This window comes from Calonectris borealis, chromosome 7 (assembly GCF_964195595.1).
Source record: "Calonectris borealis chromosome 7, bCalBor7.hap1.2, whole genome shotgun sequence".
NCBI classification, from domain to species: Eukaryota; Metazoa; Chordata; class Aves; order Procellariiformes; family Procellariidae; genus Calonectris; species Calonectris borealis.
In genome coordinates, this window is record NC_134318.1 from 3,285,350 (window position 1) to 3,303,201 (window position 17,852).

The window sequence follows — 17,852 nt, forward strand, 5'->3', positions numbered from 1 at the left end:
CTGCTCTGATACACATCTTTTTGAAAGCTTTTAAAAAGGCATTCCTGATTTTATCCACAACAAAGCAAGCTGTCCATTTAAAAAAATAAAAAGACCCTCCAGCATGAGAAGTAAAATGATAAAGTGAAAATTAAAGACGATACAGTTCTTCTGCTGTTGCACTAGAAAACTTGTCTTAGGAGCAAAGCAGATGACTGTTACCAAAGTGGCAAAAGGGCACAAATGTGTTTCTGGGGAGTGCGAGCAGTTCAATGTTCAGGAGGAAAACTGGGTAAATAAAAGGAGGAAACAGTTAAGAGAGTGGGATGATACATAGTTAACTCAGGGGTAAAATGGGATCTCTAACAGCTTGATGGTGGCTAAACGTATTGGCCAGAAACGTTAGAAGGACAGAAAAGACTCATAAGGAAACCTCGTAAAGACCTTTGCATTGCAGCCTAGTACAGAAAAAGAAATGTATAGAGCAGAAACGAAAAGTTAGTGAAGGAAAAATGAAGCTCTGTAGTGTATTTTAAAAAATTAATAGAAGGAAGTTAATAGGAACAAGATGAAAGGCGATTTCACGTTGCCAAGCATAAGTTGCTAATGCCTAATGGACTGTGTGGCTTGGAGAGCTGCAGAAATGGGTTATTTTTACTTTGTTGTTTTTGGGTGGAATTTCCTAAAGCTGGAGCAACTCAGAAGTAAAATCTCCTTTGAAAGCCAGCAGGATTTTTATTCCCAACAAATCTACTTGCTTTTTGAAAAATCTCACCCTAAGTGCATGTAATATACAAAGGAATACTGTCATATTCTGCGTTAAATGATAAGCACTGATTATTCACAAATTCACAGAAGAATGTGGGGGGTTTGGGATGAACATGATAGAATTCAGATAGATTAGATAAAAAGCATTTGTATTAAATCACTGTATTTCTATCATCACCCCTTGCCATAGAAGAATGCTGAAATCACCCAGCTGTTTCACCAACTCTCTCTTTTTAAGAAAGACTGAAAGGATTAAAAATCATTTTTATGACACAGGCATCCCCGTGCAGCATTTTGGATCTCTTCCAGTTGCCAATCATCCTAAAAAGGTTAGTAGTGTTGTTAGCTGGAAATTAAGCAGCCCTTAGTGGGATGACATGATGTGCGTGTTGGGGGGGAGCCTTCAGCCTAACGACGGTTTTTGTGGCATTACATATGAACATTTTACAGCGGAAAAACAGTTCTTTTTATCTCCTCCTTTGGCATTTTATGAATGGAGAAATATTTCCATTTGCAGTAGCAGTACTTATTTAGGAGCTACCCTGTCAATGGGTTCCCACCTGGTTTGATGTTGTTGAACTCCTTTTCTATGGTCTCTTCAGTGGTCGAGAGCATGAGGTTCCTCACGTAGAGAATTTTTACTGATGACATGGTGTCTTCATCCACCTCCACTTCGGGTTCTGCCCAGTCAACAGCGATGGGGTGTCCCCACAACTGGATCCTTCCTTTAAAGGAATTGGCACGGTCAGTGTCAGACAGGCTTTGGTTCCTCTCACTTCTGCTCAGCGCCTATTTCGCGTGCAGTATGAACAGCAGAATAGGCCAATTCTACAAACGGGACCGAAATAAGCCTTTCTAGTTCAAAGCACGGCTGCTTCGTTAACTCGTTTCCAAAAGCAGACGGTCACACTTTGAGCATGCTCCCGCTAGTACCTTAGGTATCTGCAGAAATGCAGGGTCCAGAATTAAAGAAGTGAAAATATGGCATGATTCACTAACGTCTGCATTCCCTGGAGTGCTCTCTAAAGGGAAATATTTTAATGAACTTACAAAAATCCCTCTTTGCTGCGAAAGTTTAATTCCCTAGATAATAGGAAAAGGATCCAGAAGTCCCAGCCGGATGAAATGAAATAGTAAAAGCAAGATGTCTCTGTGTGCAAATGTTTGAAGTCGTACGGTGCCCGCTGGGTGAAGTTGCAGCTGAAGTACTAGAAAGGAGGGACACAAAAAGTAACGAGGCATAAAACATGCTGTGGGTGTGGAGGAGAAGCCCATGGGCTCTGTACGCACTGGATCGAGCCACTGAGGGGTAGAGAATAAAAAGACCAAATAAAGAGGTAGTTAAAATCAATGTTGACGCCATGTTACCGGGTTGACGTCCGTCATCATTTGCATTGAGTAACCTAATCTGTTAGGTAATTGATTAATCAATTAGTGTTGTTTCATATGTAATGAAAACTGACTGCCACAGCCTTGTCTCAAAGGTGTGGGAATCGCAGTGATGAGCAGCAGGACACCAGGTAAGTCAGAGGGACCTCTACGTAGTGATGGTTTCTTCACCTCCTGTCTTCTCCAGACAGCAATGATACCTCCTGCCTCCTCTTTTTCTTCCCTGTCCCTTCTGCACATCTTGCAGGGAGATTTTCCTCTTTTTTTTCTTCAGGAGTAGTTGAAATCTGGCCACCCACTAATATCCAGAGCCCCACATTTCATGTGCTCTATCTGTGGCCCACTTTTTCTGCAGCAATTTTAGTTGGCCCAGCAGCAAGTTCTTTGGATGTACAGTAGGGACCATTTTCTGTCCTAGCAGCATGGCAAGTGCTAGATATTCCTTCCAAATACTGAAATAAAATGTCTGCCTCTTCTGCAAATGTCCCCCAAAGAGTAAGTGGGTCTTTCTGTGTTCTTTCTTTCTTTCTTTCTGATCTTTATGACACAAAGATTGGGTCCTCCGAGGCCTTAATTATGCTAAAACCAGGAAGAAACTCGAGGATGCCTATGCTGGCAGAGGGAAAATGAGAATCCTGCAACACATTTTTTGAGAGATCTAAAAGAAGGCATCCATCCTATCTTGCATCTCCACTTGGATAACCCATCTAAGATGGGACGGGAGACCCAAAATAGAGAAAATCAGAGAGCAAGGATAGAATTTGGAGACCTGTTTTTCTATATTGGAAGTGAAAATTAACAAACTAAATGGAAAGAGGCTGCTCCCTGCTAGGAAGGCTCATGAATGAGCCAGGATTTGTGGAGTGAGGTTGGGCTGATGTTCAGTTTTCAACACTGCCCAGCCTGACCCGACCAGAAATAGAGGGATGGCTGCTAATGGCAGCCAGCTGAAATGAAAGGCCGTGTGCCCCTTTCTGAATTGCCCTTTTCTGGTCAACAGTGGAAATAATGACCTGGTTGACTCGCAGCAAGGAGCTAAGCTTGGTGCCTACACTAGCCTCTTGCTAAAACCCAGTCTTCCTCCACCCTCTTTTTTAACCAGGAGACAAGACAATGCTTTCATAACAAACATCTTCCTTTTTGAGCATTTCTGTCTTTTCTGCAAAGCTCCCTCGAAGAGCAGCGAGGTTCAGAGTAAGGTAAGCATCTTGATAATGATATTCAATCTCACATTCATCCAATGCATCAGCTGGACACACACTCAGTTCTGGCTTGAAGCTTTTTTCAAGTTCCTCCCGTATGTTTGCAACATCAGAAGACTCTGGCTCCTCCTCAGGCCTTTGAAATTCCCCAAACTGTTTACCGAGATGTCTCGAAATTGGAAATCACTAGCGCATTGCACATGTCTGTTCGGGACTACGGGCTCGTTCCATCTGTCTCGCTGTCTTTGCTCAGGATTTCAAGTGCTCTGCTCCCTCAAGGCTGCCGTCGGCAGCTGTGGCTGCGCCTGCTCCTTCCTTCGTTCTCGATATAGAAACCATGGAGAAGTTGTGCTGAAGCACAGACCAGCTGAATGTGCTCCCACAACCAGGGGGATGCTAAACTGATGCAGAAAATGCCGGATAAAAGGAAAAATAGTCAGTGTGAGATATCCCACAATAGCTAAGCATATTCAACACTCGAAATCATGCTCATTTTTTTTACAATAAGAAAAAAGGATTTAAATTACTTGGGATGTTTCATGGGCTGTCGTATAGAAAGAGTGAAAGAAGGCTGGTGGCTTATGAACAAGTCTCCAAACAGAAGGTTTATTGGATTCTTTCACCAGCAAATGAGCTGGGTTCGACAAATCAGTGCAGGAGCTGCCGAGCATAAGAAAGCATGAGAAAATTGGTGAAATCACTGCAAATACACTTAATGTTAAGTGACTCTAACACCTGCCAAACCTCTCTTTGCTTCACAATGGTCTTTGAATGTCACCCAGCGCTAAATTACAAAGACTTATTCTTTATATTGTTTAAATGCTAAAGCAATTCCTCATTTGAAGTTTTCTTCCCACACGGAAAATACCCATTTTTGGGAACATCCTCAGTACATTCTCAAGACTGAGATGTTCTTAGATGCTTTCCTGAGTGATTGTCTCCAAGAGGCCATAATTGAGGCTATATTTTATATATAACCTAAGATAACCACAGGATAGTACATATTCTACAACACAGCTGTATGGATACACACAGCTAAATCCATTTAGCTGTATTTTTAATAAATTCAAGCTCCTAAACGAAGAGCATGGATATAACGAGCATGGTGCTACATCAGGATCCGTAGTGAATCGCTGATGGTGACTCCATCAGCCAGCCATGGTGCACTGGGGTCCCTCCTTGCTCTGAGTGTCTCTAGCAGCCTAAAGGAGAAAACCCAGCAGCGTTCGCTTCCTTGGGTACCTGGGTTCTCTGGAGACATCGGTCTCACTGCAGCGCAATGCGTGCATAGGTGACCCCTGAGATGAAGCCATCCCTAACCACCCTCACCATCTGTACTAACCTGGGAGCAATTTTCTCCTGGCCATGGCCGCTGCCCGATGGCTTTCATATTCCACGAATGCGAAACCCCGGTTTTTGGTTTTATCGGCTGCACTAGGGTAGACAATGACGTCCACAACTCCATCCGTGACTTTCTTCATCTCTGCTAAAATTTCCTCCCTCTTCTTCGTTTTGGGGATCCCTCCCACAAACAGGCGGCAGTTGTCCACGCTGGCACAGACTCCCAGGAGACGCCCGTTCCTGAGTATAAACAACATCGCTGGTTTGTCAGGAGTCAGGATCAGTTCTCAAAGAGAGGAAAAAATTAAAATAAAATCCTCCTCTTGTCCCAAAACACAAGGTCGAACACAAGGCCTCCTGCCCCTGCAGCATATGCTGTTTGGGATATTCAAGCGGTTTTGCTCAATGCAAAAGCTAACGTGAAGGCTGACACTCTGCTAAATGTGACATCAAAGTAAGGCAGCACAGTTGAAATGAAGGATTTGAGATCAGGGAGAAACCAAAGCCAAATTTTGCTTTTGTTTCTTGGGATTCTCCCTTTTGCTATTTGCAAAAACGGCTGACACCAGGCAACTGTACCTACCACCCATGGTCACAGCAGTGACTCTTGTGTTGCCACCAGTACAAGCCAGGATTCATTGTGTTCACCAGTGACTTGTAGCTTCTCAGTCACCGTTGGGCCTCACGACTGAGGTGTTGGGGAAAGAAAATCCCTTGTCATGAGAGACACCATTTGAGGGCTTACTGATGCCAACTGTTGTGCAGACCCCAAATAAAAAACTTCCTTCCGTGCACTTTGCTTACCTCTTCGTGGTCCAAGTACCTCTTGCAGGTCTTGAGAAGTTAAAAACTTCTTTAGAGGAGTCTTTGGAACACGGGAAGTAAGCAGAGGAGGTGGAGGTGGATGAAGGTGGATCTTTAAGACCTTCCAACCTCTGATACAAATCACGTTTCCAAGCCCTCCCTGTATGCCTTGTGACCTGCTCATCCTTAGGGTTGCTAGTAAAGCAATTCGCAACCCCTCTTTTTTTATTAAAAACAAAAATGAAAGCCATAAAATTGCCAGAATGGTTTATCTCTAAATGATTCTACGCAAATGCATCTACTCATCCCACTTTGAACTGGAAAAAAAAGTGTGGTTGAAATCAAAACAAAACATATTGATGGGTCCATATGTTGTTGATTTCTGGGTGTTTTGTTCCCAATTTTTAGTCACAAACATGAGGGTTTTTTCTGTTCCTATCTATTAGGAAATGTCACTGTTTTGCCAATTGGTTTCCATCCTATTTCACCATTTTTTGCAATTGCTCTGTCTCCCAGAAAATATCTGCAGTTTAGGTCATGAGAGAGACTGTGAACAGGAATAAATCAACAAAAAACAGCCCAGAGGGGAACACGAAATAAACAGCAATGGTTAGGCGAAAGTTAATGTGATCCAAAGCGAAATATTTTTTCCAATGTTCTGGTAGATTTTTTTTTTTTGTAAGTAGGAAAATTCCTGCAAAATATTTTGGCTCTGATGAGTCCTACATACTGCCTTTGTACTGTGGCATAAAGCAATGACTGCACAGGGAGACAAGAGGCGATTTCCTCTTAAAGCTTAGGTATCTAAATAACCTTCCTCTGGGCTGCAAGGAAAAATATGCCTTACACAACAAAATAGATTAATATATATGATTTAAAGTTGATGTGAAGGTGTTTGCCACGCTTACCTAATTTCATAATTATTGAGTTGCTTTATTGCATTCTTCGCCTCCTGTTTGTTCGAGAAGGTCACAAAGGCATAGCCCCTGTTGTTACCATTAAAGTCCATCATCATTCTCATTTCATAGATTTTGCCAATCTGCAAATAGAAAGAAAAAGTTTTGTAAAGCAAGATGGGAGGTGTTTAAACAAGACCGGGTGCTTCCTTGACTCTATCACGTCAGAGCTCCACCAGTAGTCTGGGCATCATCTCCAGTTCAGCCTCGAAATTAAGCTTTGATCATCCCTAACCTCTGCAATACAACTACCCGCCATAAAGCCTTACTTTTTCACACAGTGGTATAAGTTCGTCTTCAAAGAGGTCTCGGGGCAGTTTCCCAATAAAGATCTCACATCCTCTCTCCGGTGGAGGGCCATCCCAGCCAGGTGGTGGGCCTCCGTATTTCCTCTGCCCATTTTCCTGCCATGGAGAAAAAGAAAAGAATGGTTTAGATATAGATTTTAAATGTGGATGTAACCAACCCCTTCCTAGGGAACGACACTTTAGACACGCTCCATTACCAGTGGGCTGGAGGCAGATGCCCTCCTTCCCTTCAAGAAGCAACTCTTTACAGACTCCTCAGAGATAACGTAGCGTGCATTGGCTGCCCCACTGTCGTATCTGTACTGAAGGGCTTTGATAACCCAGTTAGTATGCTGGTGATGTACCGGAGAAGGGTCTGGTTTGTACCAGCCGAGTTTTGCTAAGGTACACGCATCAGTGTATGCTCTGCAACTCAATTGCTACTTCAGATGTCCAAGATGGAGACAGTCAAATACCTCCTTGGAAAAGGTAGGTCTTCTTGGCTATGGGAGGTGCATCTCTGTGGACTGTGTGTTAGTTGTGGACTGCGTAATATAACACTTGCAAAATTTATAACTTGTCATGATTCTTCATCCAATTATAAACATTTATTAGCAATTATATTGCCTGTTATTTTAGTCATTGATGGAGAACTTCCTACTCTACAGACCAAAGAAAAGACACTGGAAGGATCGCGTTTGAAAGCAGAAGGACTTTCCGAAAGCAGAAGGCATCTGGACCTCAGAAAGCGCTAACATAGGGGGAAAACTGGGGATGAAGGTAGAAATTTGGAGAGAGATGTGGACAGAGTGAAAGGGAGGGAGCCAGGGAGCCCGAGGCGTCATTGGCAGTAGATGATGCTGAAGCTACTCAATGCCCTTGAAAAAAGATATTTGTGCCAGCAGTTGGGCTTAGTGAAGTGGTAGCAATGCTTGGCACAAGGTGTGGTGAGGACCTGGGCCTGAAGATGGGCATGGAGAAATGGTGCACCCCATCACCCACCCCTTCCTGCACCCAGGAGCGGTGAAACCCTTTCTCTAACTGTGCCAGGCATTTCAGAGGGAGCCCAGCAGGGCAGAAGGTCTGGGCAGAGGAGATGACAGAAGCAGCCCCACAGGGGTGACAGAGGAGGGCCCTCGATGGTGGGAGACCATGCGAGGGACAAAAGATGACACCTGCCTACCCAGGAGTTTCTTTAGGCAGGGAGCAAGCCTTTGCCCTGAATAATATTCAAAGATGTGAAGACCAGCCAATATTTCCTCTTTTCGCTGTGTTTTTGCTATGTGAGTGTGGTCTCTGTCTCTTCTCCTATTTTTAATCATCTTTCCTGTATTTCTTGTTTTCCTTCTTTCCTTCCTTCGCATGCTTTCTTCCTCCCTCCCTCTGTCCCTCCCTCTTCTTCCTTCCTTCCTCTTTCTTCCTTCCTTTCTTTTTCTTTCTTTCTTTTTCTTTCTTTATTTCTTTTTCTTTCTTTCTTTCTTTTTTCTTTCTTTCTTTTTCTTTCTTTTCTTTCTTTCTTTCTTTCTTTCTCTTTTTTCTCCATCCCTCTCTTTCTCTCTTCTCCTTCCTTCCTTCCTTCCTTCCTTCCTTCCTTCCTTCCTTCCTTCCTTCTGCCTCCTTCCTTTCTCTCCTTCCCTCTCGCTCCCCTGTCCTGCAGCAAGGCCCTGCTCCCGGAGGAGCTGGGACTCTGGTCGTTTTTCTATTTTTGGCTCCCTGATCATTTCTGTAGTCGTTTCCCACCCTGGGATTATTCCAAGCAAGTGAGTGCCTGTAGGGCTGACTTAAGAGGGAGGCCTAAAGCACGTAAGCAAACAGGGATCCTTGCAGGAAAATAAGAATATACCAGGAGCTCTTTCAGTTTTCCTGAGCCTATAACAGGCCCTGAATTATCCGTGCTCATTCCTGTTTTGCAAATGTTTTCAGCATAGTGGTGGAGTCACGGGGACATTTGAATTTATGAATGACTTCCTATAGCAAATCTAACAGGAAGACCGTGATGTTTCAGGTTATTTTTCTGCCCCCAGTTTGGCTGAACTTTGAGGACGTCGCTGGCGTGGGATTTTTCTGTCTCTCAAGCCATTTGAAGACAAAAAGTGATGGTTGTGTTTTGTGTTGTGGTCATCTGCAATCTTCACCGGCGTGCCAGCTGGAGGAAAGCTGAGCTCGTCAATAATGATCTGACAACGGTTAGAGGAGTCTTACTGGCCCACTTTAAGCCAAGGGAGAGACAATCAAACAGTTCTTTTTTTTTTTCATTTTGTCGATGTCTGTGGGAACTGGTGTGCGAGGAAGCACAGCAAGAAATAAAATCTTCCCTCAATCTGCAGTGGCTTCGTTTGTGGCTTGAAGGCAGCATCTCAACAAACTCATCTTGACACAGCGTCTGGAGAGAAGGAGGACTTCATCATCCACTCCACAAAGATGAGTGACCCTGGTGTGCATTGAGGAAGAAGGTGTTTGGCTGCACCAATAGATAGGTTGGAAGAAAAGCCCAAAGAGATGTGGAAAAGGAAATTAGGAGGAAAACAAAAAAAAGATAAAATAGTAAGCTTGGAATGGAAAAGGGAGGGAGAAAAAAGTTGTTGGGGTGGGGGGGGTGGGCTGGGGATTGAAACCCGTGGTTTAGGAATGAGTTATAGCCAGATGTGACAGCATGAAAAACTGAAGATAAGGATAAAGAAAGCCACAGTAAATATAAGACATAGATAAATTATTTATCTTCTGGGTCAGGTACAGCAGAGAGCCTCCTCAAGAACAAACCCAGCTGCTGGCCTGGTCCTGGGGCGCACACAGGATTTAGGGCTGTAGGAAAATGCTTTTTCCCAGGAGTCTCGGTTTTTGCTTTGGGCTGTTGTGCCCTCTAGTGCTATGCAAAGCAAGGCAAAGTTCAAGGCAGGCACCTGCCTAAAATTCAGTGTTTTCAGTTACTTCTTCCAGGATGCAAGGTCGGTCATATTAGTGCCCAACGTTTTCGAAAAATGAGCTTGTTTTGGTCACGCTAACTGAGAGAGACTTCTTCAGATGGCTTTTGAAGGACATGCCCAGTCTCCTCCTGCCCTAACCAGAAGAGGCTTTGCACTTGGAGACCTTGAAGACTACACTGGGAGCAAACCTTTGGTGTTTGGGCAGGTGAGGCACCGTCCTCACGTGCACTTGTACGTGTGCGAAGGTACAAAAGGCAGATCTGGTGGTGACATGTTGGACTTCCTATGGCCAACTCTGGACCTACGCTCTTCTGACACTTTGTTTAGCGGGTTTTCTTTGCTGCGCTACCACTGCAGCCGTGGCTTTGAGACAGCAAGCCCGACCTTTCCCAACATTTAGCAGTGCTCAGTTTTTTTTTTCCCACCCTTATCATAATCTGGCATCGGGCAAAGAATTCCTGGAGGAATAAGATCCTGCTTCATAAAAGACAGCATCTATTACACGTAGTTCTGTGCAGCACATATGTTAGAGAAAAACAGAGAGAAGAAGAACGAGCAAGGAGCACTTCACGCGTACAGATTCGCTGCTCAAGCCCCCGATGCAACGCATCGCTTCAGGATGAAGCCAGACACTGCGCACAAAAGGACGTGACCGTGAGTTCCTACCTGGATCAAATTATATCCCGTTCGCTGAATTAAGGCACGGAGGGCAGCTTCTTTCTGTGTGCCGGTCAATCCATCCCCGGATTTGTGATTTGATTCCATTGTGAGTGATTATCAGCAAAAAATCAGGTTAATTAGGGGTGCTCACTGCAATCAAATTTAAGATAAATTAAATAAATTAATATGGCTAGGAGGAGAAAGACCACCCTCCTGAGAAAGTTAACAGGATTGTTCTTCCTAAATCAGTTATTTTGAGATAAAAACGAAACAAAACACCACAGACCGTGGAAAAAGCAAAAATATCCCCCTCATGTCGCATGAAAATAAATAGCGTTTAAACCCACAGTCAGGTTTTGGACAGCACTCCAGTGAGACGCAGAGGGACCTATCGGTGCATGTATCTTAGCAGGGAAACTCATGTAAGGCGCCTAATCCTGCGCTGAGTACACGACGATGAGTCCTTCGTGCCACGGCCTCCCGTTGATGCTGGGAAGGGAACCTTGTACAAGCCATGTCCGGCACTTTACGAGAAACAAGACCTAGGTCCAGATTTGGCCTGTTTTTAAAAATCAAGAACAAGGGAGAACTTCAGATCTGTATCTAGCTTCAGGGCTGGAACAACCCTGGGTTCAGATGTTTTGATTCAGAGCTGTAGTTTTAGGTCATATCTAATTAAAGTTGGGTTTTTTTTTTTTTAGTTTTGGTTTTGGGTTGAAAATACCATAAAGCTGAAATCTGAATCGGGTTACACATTGGCAAAGGGGCATTTATAAGACGGACTCACTACCTATAATTTCAGGCTGCCCCGTTTTTCCTGCATGCGGAGCTTTGAGCTTGTGCAAGAACCATTTGTATGGGCCAGGCATAGAAACAGGGTCTGCAGGTGCAACGTTGAGCTTGAGGACTCGTGATGATGGGCTGGTGCTGAACACCAGCAAGAGCAAAACCAGTTGCCTCCTTGGGTCCTCGTAGCCAGGGCATGTGCTGCGGGCTGGTAGGACCAAGAATTTCATAGTAGGAGATCGCTAAATCGTGTCATCCAAAATGATTGTTATTGCCTTAAATTGCTTTCAATTATACGAAGGTGGAGGCAATGAAAGGCGATGATAACTCCCAGGCTTGCTTGGAGGGCAAACAGGGACAAAAGGGGCCGGGGTGGTGTACTGGGGATGAGGGGGGTGGGGCATCTCGTGACCCCCCATGGCACAGGGACAAGGAAGGGCATGGGATGGTGATGGGGATGCTGGGCGGGGGAGAAGGGAAATCCGGAAGAGCAGAGGGGGGGGACAGAAAGGTGGAAGGAGGACGGATTGCTGTGGCTGCGCCCTGAGCTAATGCCAAATTTTGGGGAGAGGACCCTAAAAAATCCGCCAGTACAGCAGATCTCTCGGCGCACATAACACGAGCATTGCACATAAAGAAATGCAGGTAAAGAAGTGCAACGTATCTGGCTACGGCAGATTTTCCGAGGGTGCCACGATGCTATGCAAATAACAGAAAAACCTTTTCCAATAACTGGCGGTTTATCATCAAAATCTTTTATTAGCACATGACACTTTTGGGGTTCATTGAGGGAAGAGCTAAGGTTTGGGGCTGGCCACTTTGCCTTCGGACATTACTTGCTCTGTGCTCCTATATCTTTGTATCCTAGAAGATTTAAAGAAGTGCTTTCAATTTAAATAGATGGATTATTCTCAGCGCCAAAAATGGGTCACGAGCCCAGGTGCTTGGAGGATCTCAGCTTGTGCCACTCGGGCTCTGCCACACTGAGCTCCAGAGACCACAACTTAAATAGAAATAGAGACATCTCGGTAGTGCCAGATTTTGGAGCTATTTATTGCTGAGGTTTGTGAGACCCTTCTGATTTTTTTTTTTTTTGCCATGCTCCCAGGTTCTCCGGTGTTTTAATTACTACCAAGGTGTAGGGGCTGGGAGATGGACTGTCCAAGGCAATAGCTCTCTCCTGTCTCTAATTCCAAAATGAGTGTTTTCTGCAGCAACTGGAGCCCGATTATTGTTTTGTTTTGCCCTTGCTGAGGGCAGCAGCAAAACCCTGACGATGCTTGCGGTTTCTGTGCCTGCCGATGCCTCCAGAGCTGGGGTTCAGCACGGCACGGGGCAGGATTAGCACACTGCTGTGCAAAAACGAGTCGGACGTTTTCCCAGGCTGCTTAAGAAGGAAAAAGCGGTCGTTCAAAAAAAAAAACAATTAAAATCCAAATTGCTTTTGCATCCCCCCCCCTTGCCTGGGCGGAGATACCCCACATGCACCCTGTAGAGGAAAGCTCTGGCGTACTGCAAATTTGGCCCCTCGTATTTTGCTTTTGCCGCATCCTGGTTTCATCAGGGGTTTGAGCGATCAAATCGCAGCACTTGGTGCAAATTTGCACAGCGCTCCACGAGTCTCTGTTAACCCTTATATCTGGTCTTGAGCCCATCCTCACGTACCCAAAGGCTGGGACAGAGGTGGGGACGAAAATGGACGAAAATCTCTATGCAGATACATTCCCCGCCTCGGATTTCGTAATTTTTTTCTTCTCTGTCGGGTGTACCGGTGTTGCAGCAACCTGCTTCCCGACGGGGAGGCTGCCCCAGGTGTCGGAGCGCGGCGGCTGGCAGCGGGCTGCCTGCAGCCAGCAGGCACGTCGCCCCACGCCGGCAGCGTCTCCTCTCCCTGCCGGGAAAGCGGCTGGACCGCAGCCAGGCAAACCTCGGCGGCTTTCCATAGCGGCTGAGGTTTCCAGACCGTCCCCAGCCGCGACCTAGATAGATAAGTAGTGTAAGAGCCTTTTTTTTTCTTCCCCCCCGCCAGGCAAATTGCACTATTTCACGCTACACTTCCCTGCGGGCTGGGTCTCTCAGCGACCGCTGCCTTTGAATGCATTTGCATGTGGAGCCTTAAATGCCATACGTCTCTGTACATCTCCTTCGGGGAGGAGTAATTTCCAGTAACATCTCACTCCAGGTGATGCTTTCGTGCTAAGCAGCGAGCCCAAGCCACAGGGCTGGGGGATGGATGGAAATAGAGCATCTTCCCTGGCTGGAAATAGAGCTCCCTCCCTGATGCATTTACAGCAGGAACAATATCCCTCTTCGGCTTCTGCCTTATTAGATAAGACCAGACGAGCTCTTCTGGGCTCTTCTCGTAAGGCATGCCGCAAATTTTTTAGGCTCTAGACCAGCACGTCTAGACATTGGTGTACTCCAGCATATGCTCAAGCAATCCGTTAGGAATAAAGGAGCAAGAGCGTTCAAGGTTGCGCAAGGTATTTATCACAGCCGCTGCAAAATCCGGTGTTGGAGACTTCTACGCATTTTTTGAAAGTGCCAGAAAAATTGGTCGGGGGGTGCGTGTTAACGACGATCTGGCCTTAATCAGTGCCCAGTGCTTCCACATGCTGCCGCCTTTGAAGAAAGCCCGGCCGGCCCCAAGGAAAGAGCCCTTCCCCGTGCGAGCGGTGGAGGATCCCCATCCCTGGGGATGCCCCGACTTGCCTGGACCACGACCCTCAGCAGCCTGCTGCAGCTGCAGGATTGGTCCTGGTGGAAGCGGGGTCCGGCTGGAGACCCCCACCCCAGGGTACCTCCCCCCTGAGTTACTCTGCAAGCCTCCACTCCTGATCCAGGAGGAGCATCGGAGGCCGGGGCTGGACAACGCTGCACGCTCAGGGCTTGGACGCGCACGCGGACGACCCAATGCGCCACCCGGATCCGGTTTTGTAGCACCGCTCTTAGAAATTAGGTCCCTCCTCCTAATTACCAGCCCAAAGTCATTCACAGCTCATTTATAAGCCTTGTTGCTAGAGAGCTTTCCTCCATCGGTTGGGTTTCCCTGGGACGGAAACGGAAATCACCCCTCTCTTTTTTAAGAGGTATAAATCCCAACACAACAAATCCCAAGCACAGCAAAACGGGCTTTCCAGCCCCCAATTTTCCAAGCCCCTTTTCTCTCCCCGCTTCTCTCCTACCTCCCTTGGCCTGAGGACATCTACACACCTTTTTGGACAGGGCGCTTTCCCACCTCCGCCACCCAAGAGTCCATATCCTTCAGTGCATCCAGGCTATTTCCAGGATACAAGTCACGGGGGGGGATGCTTTATTTCTGAAACTGGTGGGATTTCAGCACTTTCCCCTTATTCCAGGCGTCAGCCTCAGCCCTTGCAGCGGTGCCGGTGTGCTGGGCTATTTTTTTTTATCGTTAAGGGTAAGGGAGGAGAGCTGCTGTCACGGGACCCGGGGAAACACGATTACTTTCTCTCCTTCTTTGTTCCCTGGGCCATTAATCAATTAGCAAATCCACCCGCACAGGGGGAAAAATCCCCTTCCATGGCTGCTGTTGGGAAGTGCGAATGACTGCAGCAAATTAAGGCCGTATTTTTAGCACTATTTAAAAAAAAAAAAAAGAACCACCACCACACTTAATAGAAATAATAGAGATAATGGAATTCAATCATTTTCAGGGGTTTGACCCTGAAAGATGGCTTGCTGTTAATAATGATCATTATGCTAAAACGAAAAGAAAAAAAAAGGGGGGGGGAGGTTGCATTTCATTCAGGTGTTTATATTGAAATTAGGACCTTCAGAGGTGCAAACTGTCCAGGTGCGTTTCCCATTTCATCCCCATTTTTGACCAAATTTTTAACAATACTACCGAGTTAACGTGCTCACAGAATCAAGAACCCCGCACCATTGGAAAAGGAAGGTACTGCTTTTATCTTAAATCAGAGCATCGCTTCGTTTGATTTTCCTCTCTCCATTGAACGCTCTCATTTATTTTAGGTTTCTATCAAAGCTCTGAAACGCCAAGACAAGAAAAGGTACTTTTATGCCTAGCAAACCCCATATCGACAAGAAACAAACTTATTATAATACTGCTTCACCTCTCCATGACTATTTCTACACATGGTTTCCTTGCCAGCTACTGCAGGCAGATCCTATAGCTTTGCTCCATCCAGCCAGGAGCAAGATGAATCCAGAAGCTTTTACCCCCCCAAAAACGTGGATTTTACTTCGCTTTTGAGTTATTTGCTTGGAAAAGGGGGAATCGGTTTCCCCATTCAAGGGATGTCTCCTGTGCCGGGATTTTTGATGAGAGGAGGAAAGGTGGAATTTGCAGCCGGACCCTGCTCTCTTCCCCCACCGCTTTTGCACCCTGAGCCTGCCCCTTCGCAACCCGTTTGGGGAAACCTGGTTACTGTTTCCATGAACGAGATAACGAAACCGTGTTTATCCTGCGCGGATCAATACACCTTCGTGTTTGAATGTGTTGAGCCACTTGGACACATTTAACGAAGGCCGTTTTGCACCAGTACCCCCCCCCCCGATGCAACAGCTCCTCCTGAAGAATAACAGCCTTTGAAAAGACTGGATGAGTATATTCACTCTTTACCCTTAATAACCCAAATAGGTAGTTACTAGAGAAACTATCTTCCTTTAGGTTATCAGCTTGCTTTTCAAGGTTTTGGGGTTTTTTTTTCTCCCTCCAAGCTCCAAGCAATATATATTCATATATGTAGAGATATATATAACACGAAGCATTCATATTCTTCCTAAAAACAGACACTTAAAGCTTCACCAGCTGCCACCAGCTCTTTGCTGGGGTGAGACACGCTGCAGGACAGAGTCTGATTGAGCAACGCGGCACGAGGCTTTAGTCCTTTTGCTTTCCAGGGCGTAGGGTTTTTTCCAGCTCAGGTGCTCCCACGGGAAGTGGGAACTCATAGGTATTTGCAGGAAAGCGGGATAAATTCAAAGTAATGGAAAAGCATTGCACGCTTTGCAGCACACGAGCCTCGGGAAAAGATTTCACGTATAAAGCGGCAAATATTTTGCTCAGCCCTTTCTGCTTGGGAAGCGGCTTGTCTCTTTGCAATACCTTTCCTCTCGCACGCGGATTTTGCAGCTGCGTTACCAAATGCACACAACATGCCCCAAAAAGCCCTTTCTGAGGATGAAGGGCGCCTGATGCTGAGCCCAGCCTCCTTCCCCCCCCGTTTTATTTGCAGCATCACGTGCCGGATGCTTTGAAGCTAACCTCCCTCCCACGCCTGCTCCCACCCGAGCCTCCTATTCCGCCGAGGGAAAATAGTTTAAGAGAAGCATTTTGTATTGGGCAACAAGCCTGCTAGTTTGAAGAGATTTGGGAAAATTGAGATTTTTTAGCAGCAGCGATTGCCTTTGACGTGAAGACCCACCTTTTGCAAAGCGAAGGAGGAATAAGAAGTCGGCTGGAAAGATCTCTAATGATTAGCCCTAGAAAGTTGCGCTTTAACAAATCAAGACCGAATTATCGCAGGGAAAAGTCCTGCTCCCCCCTCCACTGTGTCTGGCTTCGCTTTTTTGGCAACCGCCTGCAATCGGTGGGGGGAAAGCAGTAAAAAAAGGCTCCTTGCCGCTGCCGCCGGGCAGGAATTACGCCGAAGCCCCCGAGGAGCCCTTCTCTCCCCACCTTGCTCATCAAAAAATCGAGGCGAGCGGTGCGGGGCTGTGCCGGTGCATGGGTCCAGCCGCACGGTGCAGGGGGGACCTGGCCCCCCCGTCCGGCCCCACCAGTGTCGGGCAGCACCCGAGGCGTGAATTTGATGGTGGGGCACCACGGTGGGGGGAAGGCGCGCGATGGAGCTGCTGCTTCCCCATCCCGACCAAAAGCCCCATTTCGCGAGGGACCCGATCCCCACGCCCCAAATCTCGGGGTAGGATGAGCGGCCGCGTACCTGAGCAATTTTGGAGATCACCACCCGGGAAAAAGGTCTCCTTGATTATGGAGAGTTTGCAACGTGTCACTCCGGTTATTCCCTAATCATCATATCAAACTCCAAAGGTTCAGCAGTCCCGGGGCTGGTTTACAGTCCCTGCGGGTTAAACGTTAACCCGCCCTATCTCCCGGCTCCCTGCAGGCCTTTGACCAGATAGCTGGGTCACCGCCGCTCCGACGGCACCTACCCAGGCCCATTTTTTTGTAAATAAATGCAAAGGACTGAAGTCAGATCGCAGCTTAAAGACTGGCCCCGCGCTACCATTTTGATGCCGGTTCGTTCGCTCCGCGCCAAAGACTTTCCCAGCTGATCCGTCCCCGTTGCCGCTGCTGTCCCCAGCAGCGATGCTGGGAGAAGGGACGCAGCCTTGTGCCAGTCCTGGCTTCCACAGGAGGTTTTGCGTTGCTGGAGGAAGATGGCAGGAGGGGTAAATCCCTCTCGCTGGTGGCCTAAGGGCACGTGAATTGCTATGAAAACATCGACCGAGCAAAGACTAAATATACTTGCAGGGAGAAAAGCCAATGCAGGTTTTGGGGAGGGTTTGTTGCACCGAGAAAAGGCTTGCAAATAAATTCAGCGGCCACGAATCTCTGCGATGGGTGGCTCGCAGGTGTGGCAACCTCTGAGCATCCGGATATTGCGGTCCTCGGGGTATCGTGCCGCATCTGTTGATGCAACAGCCCAGTTGAATGTTTGTTTCTGCTAAAATCCTCCTGGACCCTAACAGTAATGAAATGGGTACCGCGGTGGTTTGGCAGAGTAAGTTCACGTGACGTGCAAGTTT

General features: G+C 46.7%; 1 protein-coding gene across 2 annotated transcripts in view; it reads right to left on the reverse strand.

Annotated features, from left to right (window-relative positions):
- The window catches only part of A1CF (APOBEC1 complementation factor), a 30,150-nt gene extending 13,086 nt beyond the window's left edge, over positions 1 to 17,064 (reverse strand). For both annotated transcript variants that reach the window (XM_075154071.1, XM_075154069.1), the window contains exons 1-6: positions 17,027 to 17,064; positions 10,317 to 10,460; positions 6,709 to 6,843; positions 6,392 to 6,522; positions 4,681 to 4,919; positions 1,308 to 1,472 (exon numbers count right to left, since the gene is read on the reverse strand). In XM_075154071.1, coding sequence (XP_075010172.1) covers positions 1,308 to 1,472; positions 4,681 to 4,919; positions 6,392 to 6,522; positions 6,709 to 6,843; positions 10,317 to 10,415 — 769 coding nt within the window. In that variant the 5' untranslated portion in view covers positions 10,416 to 10,460; positions 17,027 to 17,064. The remainder of the gene's footprint in view (positions 1 to 1,307; positions 1,473 to 4,680; positions 4,920 to 6,391; positions 6,523 to 6,708; positions 6,844 to 10,316; positions 10,461 to 17,026) is intronic.
- Positions 17,065 to 17,852: the final 788 nt, after the last annotated feature.